This window comes from Macadamia integrifolia, chromosome 12 (assembly GCF_013358625.1).
Source record: "Macadamia integrifolia cultivar HAES 741 chromosome 12, SCU_Mint_v3, whole genome shotgun sequence".
In the NCBI taxonomy this organism is placed as follows: Eukaryota; Viridiplantae; Streptophyta; class Magnoliopsida; order Proteales; family Proteaceae; genus Macadamia; species Macadamia integrifolia.
In genome coordinates this window covers 24,987,634-24,994,763 of record NC_056568.1, presented here as the reverse complement: position 1 = coordinate 24,994,763, position 7,130 = coordinate 24,987,634, and the positions used below count along the sequence as shown (strand labels likewise).

The following is a 7,130-nucleotide window of genomic DNA, read 5'->3' as shown; positions in this document are numbered from 1 at the left end:
CCCCCCCCCCCCACAAGAGGGAAAAAAGTGATTTCTCTGGCTGCTACCCTCACAACACCCAATTTACCCCATTCAACCCGTCTTCCTACTAGATGCTTAAGAACAAACATTTTCCACAGTTATTTCTATACCACATGCATGACTAAATTATTTACATATATACACTATCACAAATTAATTAAAAAGTCTACATTATGCTAGTTTGAGTGAATAATTATTCCTGAGCTTGACCCATGTTTCGGGTCATGAGGGGTGGGCCCCTTACTAAAATAAATATGGACCTTCTCATGGATTCTCCCAGCTCAGGGGAAGGTGGCTTTGGCCTCCGACTTCCTTTCTTTGGAGATTCTGGTTGTGGTGGTCTTTCGAGTATTTAGATAGAGGTTCGACTAGGGAAGTGTGATTCCCAAGCTAGCACTCTGGTAGAATGTTGACAGAGCTTTGACTAGGAAAACGTGATAAAGGACTAAGACCTTGGTGGAACTTTGACAGAGCTTCGGCTAGGGAAGGTTATTAAAGGGCTACGGCTTGGGCAATACTTTGGCAGAGCTTCGGTTAGGGAAGGCTTAAGGAAGGGCTAAGGCTTGAGCTGAACTTCGACAAAGGTTTGGCTAGAAAAGGCTACTAAAGGGCTAAGGCTTGGGTGGCACTTCGGCAGAAGTTCAACTAGGGAAGGGCTAAGGCTTGAGCAGAACTTCGGCGATAGAGCTTTGGCTAGGAAAGGCTACTGAAGGGCTAAGGTTTGGGCGGCACTTCGGCAAAACTTCGGCTATGGAAGGGCTAAAGGCTTGCAAGGAAAGGGGCTACAGAGGGGGCCAACAATGGCAAGAAGGGGGCCAACAATGGCAAGGGGGAGCCAACAAAGGTAAGAAGGGATTAACTCACCCAAGGGAGAGGGTAGGTATACCAACCAAGTGAGTCTTGGGATGGTAAATAGTGGCTCTATTTATAGATTTCCAGATCCTGAGGAGTTGGATTTCTCACTAAGGTGTTAGCGAGGCCGCCAGGTTTGCGGGGCTTCCAGTGGTCCACGGGGCCGCGAGGGTAGATGCTGATCCGATGATGTAGATTGGTTCTTTCTTTTGAGGGTGATTATAGGAGATCCGATGGTCCGATTTTGACGCACCATACATTGTTGGAATCTTTTTCTCGAGCACTATCTATATATACAGTCACTTTTGACCTGATTTCCTTTGTATATGTTATGTCATAATTGACCCCTTTTTTCCCCTGTTTTAGGGTTTCTAGGGTTTCTAGGTGTGAAAGGGGTATTCTGGGGTTAGACCACCTTAGCCAGTTATCATCTTATTGATTGGAAGCAAATGGCCACGTCCACGATCCATGAGTCATTATAGCCAGGCGACGATGATAAAATTGGGTGTCTACAATAGCGAGTATCCCTATCGGTGAGGGATTATCCTACCCTTTAGGGATGATCCAAAGTCTTTTAGAGTGATCTTTCCTATTTGGGAAAGATTTGCTCTTTGCTTGGAGCTACGGATATGATTAGGAGTGAATCTCCTTGCTGTGAGTCAGTTATCTCTCTCATCTAATATTTCCTCATCCACGGTCGCTCGATTGTTGAGCTATAGATGTAAATGTGATGTGGCTAGTCCTTGGGTTGGTAGTTTACTTATTATGCCCCTAAGACTGGTTCGACCCTGCTCCATCTCATCTAGCCTTAGTTCAATGTGTCATACTAGTATTGTTGAGTATACTTTTACGATGACAAAACTTAAAAAGGACAATGAAGAAGATAGTCACCCTTAGCGACGATTTTCATAGAGGATGACAGGAAGGTTAGGGTTGACTAATGATACAACGAAGAAGATAAATCAGGATAAGGTAAAAGTATGACATGCTCTCTTACCTGTCTTCGATGAAATGAGAGTAAAAAAAAAAAGAGGGTAAGAGTTCAATGGCTCAGATTTTATGTTACTAAGTCGAGGGTTTAGGAATAATGGATGTCTTATCAACACATATTTTGATGGGATTCTGCACCTCTCCTGAGTGGTGATCGCCCAGATCTTACCCATAGTTACTTGGGCAATCGTCATGTGTCCAGAGATGATCCAACGGTTCTCAATGCCTCGTTCTTTGCACCTCTTCCAAAGGTATCGGATCATCGTCTAGACATGTGGCACTCGTAGCTGTGGACCGACCTGAGCAACAGTGCAAATGAGAAGAGCCAGATCCATTTTGACGCAAGCACCGCTACAATCTAACCAGCAACGGCTTTATCTTCTTCTCGACTACCATTGTCCCAAGCGTCCTACACTGCTTCGCTCCCAGTCTTCATTCCACTCAGAACTTGCAGGTCGTAGCTCATGGAACATAACGTTGGCCAATGAGCCCCGGAGGACTGGGAGGAGTGTAATTGCGGTGCTTCAGAACCAGAGGATTAACGTTTTTCCTTTCCTTTTCCAGCTAAAAAGAACAATGAGTTTAATGTTAGGGTTTCATCTTCACCATGTCGTCTGGTTTGCCTCCCAATTCCACCACCATCACTTGAAATCTTCTTCAGCCCAAGGTCCTGGTAGCCCTCTCCCTCTCCCTCTGACTCTTACTGTCCACAATAATTTCCAGGAAAAGCACGTACTAGCTGTCAATTCGCAAAGAACAAATTCGTCCCGGGACTATCTCCCTAGAGCTGCTTCACTTAGCGGTTCCGGTGCTGAATATTCCGGTACGTTCACTGTTCCAATGCATTCCTTTTTCTGGTTCCGTGGATGATTTTAGTTCAATAGAAGTGCTATCTGACTGTTTATGTCTTTCTAGTTTTCTACTTCCATGTTACCCACCATGAATCAGTTCGGCGCAGTAATGCCATTTACTAGGGGCCTCAATTAATATAATGAATATCATGAAGACGGTAATCTTCATAATTCTCATGAATACAAGTTCCCTTTCAAAAGAAACAAAAAAACCCCCAAAATGACAGTTCCTAAGCTTCGTCATCAGTTTGTTTTGTAGTATTACCTATAACTACAATAATTGCCTTCTGGCCCTTGTAAAATAATTCAAGCTTTGGATGATTAATGTTGGGATCTTCATATTTTTTTTCGATTCAGAGCAATTGTTAGGAACCGAAATGGAGCGGCAAAGATGGAGGGTGGCTGGGATTGATCAAAATGAATTATTGGATGCACCTGATTTAGTTGATCCAGATAGTTGCTTTCTTGAATTTAAGGGGGTCCAGATACACCACAAGATATGCGAGGCTCCAGATCCAACTGAGCACTCGTTACAGGAACAGGCAACTTCCCAACTTAATTACCAAAATAAGAGAATTGCCTTTCCCATAATTTTATTACATGGGTTTGCAGCCTCAGTGTTTTCGTGGGAACGAGTTATGAAGCCGTTGGCATCTCTCACTCGTTCGAAAGTTCTTGCTTTTGACAGGCCTGCCTTTGGGTTGACATCCAGGGTGAGTTACTCTGAACGTCCAAATACAGGTGGTCATGACATGCAACTTTTGAATCCATACTCCATGACATTTTCTGTGCTAGCAACCCTGTCTTTCATTGACCTTTTAGCTGCAGACAAGGCAATCTTAATGGGGTATGTCATTTTGTCCTCTTATACTTGTGATTCATAACAAGTGTAGCCACTGAATGTTAATTCTAACTTACCACCCATTCAGATATGAATATGCTGTTGGGCTGATCATTTGTATGGCTTTGCAGATCAGCAGATGGATACCCAAATTTTGTTAATTAGATGATAGTAATTGCTAGTTTGATGCATCAAGTTGATTTTGATAAGAATGTTTGTTTTTAAGATTTCCATTTTGACATTTGAACCTTTTTTTATTTTAAAAGTGTGGGTGGTATCTTCTGGCAATTTCTCATCTGTACAGTAGAACTCAAGTCATTTCTTGCAACTTTCTTTTCTGACAGCTAAAATTTGTCCAAACCTTTATAACAATGGGATCCCAGGCACTCAGCTGGTTCTCTTGTAGCAGTTAATACATACTTTGAAGCTCCTGAGCACATTGCTGCTCTGATCCTTGTTGCCCCAGCGATTCTGGCTCCAAATATACTGCCCAAATTCAGCAAAGGAAGTCAAATGAAAAGAGAGAACCAAATTGATGGTGGAAACTCTAATTTTTACGATGGAAACAATCCACTAATCAGAATTGGGAAGACTTTGTCAAAGTTCTGGATATTCATTGTGCAAGGAATAATGCAAATGCTGAAAGGGATGGTTGGTATGATTGGCTCTCTGTATAAGAAAGCCTTGACAGCGATTCTACGTTCAGCCTTGGCAGTAACATTGGTAAGTTAATTATTTCTGGATCCTTTGCACAGTTGGTATATGTTGAGTCATTTCTCAACTTGGCCAGGTCAATCTTTTATTTAGATCTACCAAATCAAATTCAATTGTGTATTGTTCTTAAAAGTGTTATCTACATTGACTGAAGTCCATAAATTTTTGAATGAGAACCTGACTCTCCCAGTACAAATGACTTGGAGTTGTGCTTTTTAACCAAGCATAAGTTCGATTATCAATATCAATTGATACATTTAGCACAAGCGTGTGAAACCAGCTAGTCAGATAGATCAAATGTTCTTTACACCTGCTTCATACATATTTGTGGGCTAAAACTGGAACAGTGGCATTTTTTTAGTGGACGACCAGGGCAGCGACCTTCTACTTTTCTTTTTTCTTTTTTGCGAGGGATCCATGCTGCTGCATCAGTTAATTTAATTGGCTAGTTTGTTATGCAGGTTAGGATGGTAATTGATAAATTCGGTATAGCTGCCATTCGGAATGCGTGGTATGATGCAAATCAAATTACAACTCATGTTCTAAATGGTTATACAAAGGTAAGCTATTTACCTTTCTCTACTCTGGTTTCATGAAATCTGATATCCTTAGGAGCTGTTTGTACTAATGTTTGTGTTGAAAATGTTGCAACTATCACCGATACAGCCATTACAAGTCAAGGGTTGGGACAGGGCTCTTGTGGAGTACACGATAGCCATGCTTACAGATTCTGCATCTGTATCAAAGCCCCCACTGACAGAAAGACTCAATGAGATCTCCTGCCCAGGTAACAACTGTAAATTGTAATTCCTTAGCAATTTCATTTCTGAGTGAGAGGCATTAAGGAGGTGGACTTAAATTAGGGTTTGTAATTTCTGGAACTCACCCTCGTGAACATTTAGTAGGGATGTTTTTATGAGATCTGCTGTGCAAGATCTGAAAATGTTACACTTGGAGGGGAATGACATTCTTGGAGAGGGAAAATCCAGTTGCTCATGACAGTTATTCTCTGAGAGCTACAATTTTAGTTTTGTTGTGTGTGTGTGTGTGTGTGGGAAGGAATGTTGACAATCGCAAATTGGTTATAAGAGGGTGGTGGGTAAGGTGAGATTCATATGCAGATATGGGGGATGGCATTCCCTGAGGTTGACCATTTCAAAACACACACCACGTGTGCATATGTAGTGTCGTGCATATAAATCACCAATAGTATACTTTTATGCGAATTGGACCTGGACTGGGAGGGACAAGCCGAAGTTCTCAAACTCAACCAGTCTGACCTGGACCTTGGGCTGGGATTGGTCAACCCTAGCCAGCCAATGAGACGGTAATGCCAGCCCAAGCCGAAGAAGAAATTAGATGGCCCTGGGGCGTCTGGATTTTTTGGGCCCGAGTTGCACTCTTTTGCACTATTTTCTGTTTACATGATAGTGGTGGTATGCAAAATTAGTTTTGAAGCCCTAGTTTGGAAGCAGGGTTTTTAAAACCAGTAACCGGATTGGTAATCGATTCAGGTCAGAATCGTCAGTGGCCGATCCTGCTGATACCTGCCAATTCTGTTCTGTTTCTGGCCGATTCCAACCAATTCAGGCCAATTTTAATTGAGAATCGATACTGAACGATTTGTCTGATTTGGTTTCTTAAAACCCTGCTTGGAAGTCCAAATGGAAACACTGTCTGGCATCTCTTCGTAGAAGGAATTAATGAACGGATAAAAGAATTTTTCAAAACTCAATGTCTTAGAATTGGGAAATGTGTCAATTAATAGTTCTAGATTATTGAACACTAGAGTATCAGAATGTCTAGTAGTGCTTTCACTATCCTGTAAAAGGAACAAGGTTAGGTTTACCTTGTTGATATACATGTTGCACTGTGATGGAGCTTGTTGGCCTTGTCTGAATGATTATTCATTGGCTAGAATGATCAATAACTATGATGGCACAAGATCTCATTCCTGAAAGGATGGAGTGATCAATTAGTAAGTGTGATGAGCTAGAATCTCTGCTACAAACATGTATAATTGAGACTTCTGAGTTGTTACATAGGTGTGTCCTTTGTCCAATAGACCTTTTATCAACCTTAGCAGTGCTTAACTTCATCATGCCTTTCTCCTTGATCAATTGACAACAGTTGCCAAAGTTGACAATTAGAAGCTTGACATGGAATTGATTTCAATATAACAAAATTTATTTTTTTCCCTGGCTGTTATACAGTGCTCATTGTCACGGGTGATAGTGATCGACTTGTCCCCACCTGGAATGCCAAGAGGTTGTCAGAAGCAATACCCGGATCCTGTCTCGAAGTGATAAACAACTGTGGTCACTTACCTCATGAAGAAAGGGTGGAGGAATTTGTTTCAATTGTTGAGAAATTCTTGCGAAGAGTTTTTGGTGCTCCAGAGGAAAAGTTTCTGCAAGCAGCTATTTGAAGCAAATACACCATTTTGTGTTTTGGATAGGTGAACTTATACAACATGATAGGCTCTTAAGCATAGGATTTTTAATTACTGTGTATCTGGCCATTTCAAGCCATAGTGTATGTTTTTTTAATGATATAAAAATATCAAATTTCACCATTTTGTAAGTATTTACTTTGTACCCTGGAATGTTTATATAGATTTTACACTTTAAGCTATCTATCTCCAATATAAGCGAGCATCATTACAGGAGTATATCCATGATTACCGTCAGGATGACACTTGGTGTATTGTCGACAAACAAATACTGACTTTAATAAACTCTTGTAAAAGCAATGTTCTCAGCAACTGAGGCATCGAACACAAACTTAAAAGCTGGAGTGTTTATCATTCGAAGGATAGATTAGGACTACGCAGAACATGTGTGAAAATATGCAATTTTTGG

General features: G+C 41.2%; 1 protein-coding gene across 1 annotated transcript; it reads left to right on the top strand.

Moving 5' to 3' along the window:
* Positions 1–2,163: 2,163 nt before the first annotated feature.
* LOC122057168 lies at positions 2,164–6,844 on the top strand. The gene is made up of 6 exons (XM_042619180.1): positions 2,164–2,686; positions 3,072–3,561; positions 3,939–4,278; positions 4,731–4,829; positions 4,936–5,056; positions 6,483–6,844. Exons 1-6 carry the CDS (start codon positions 2,179–2,181, stop codon positions 6,695–6,697), a joined length of 1,773 nt encoding a protein of 590 aa, XP_042475114.1. The 5' UTR covers positions 2,164–2,178; the 3' UTR covers positions 6,698–6,844.
* Positions 6,845–7,130: the final 286 nt, after the last annotated feature.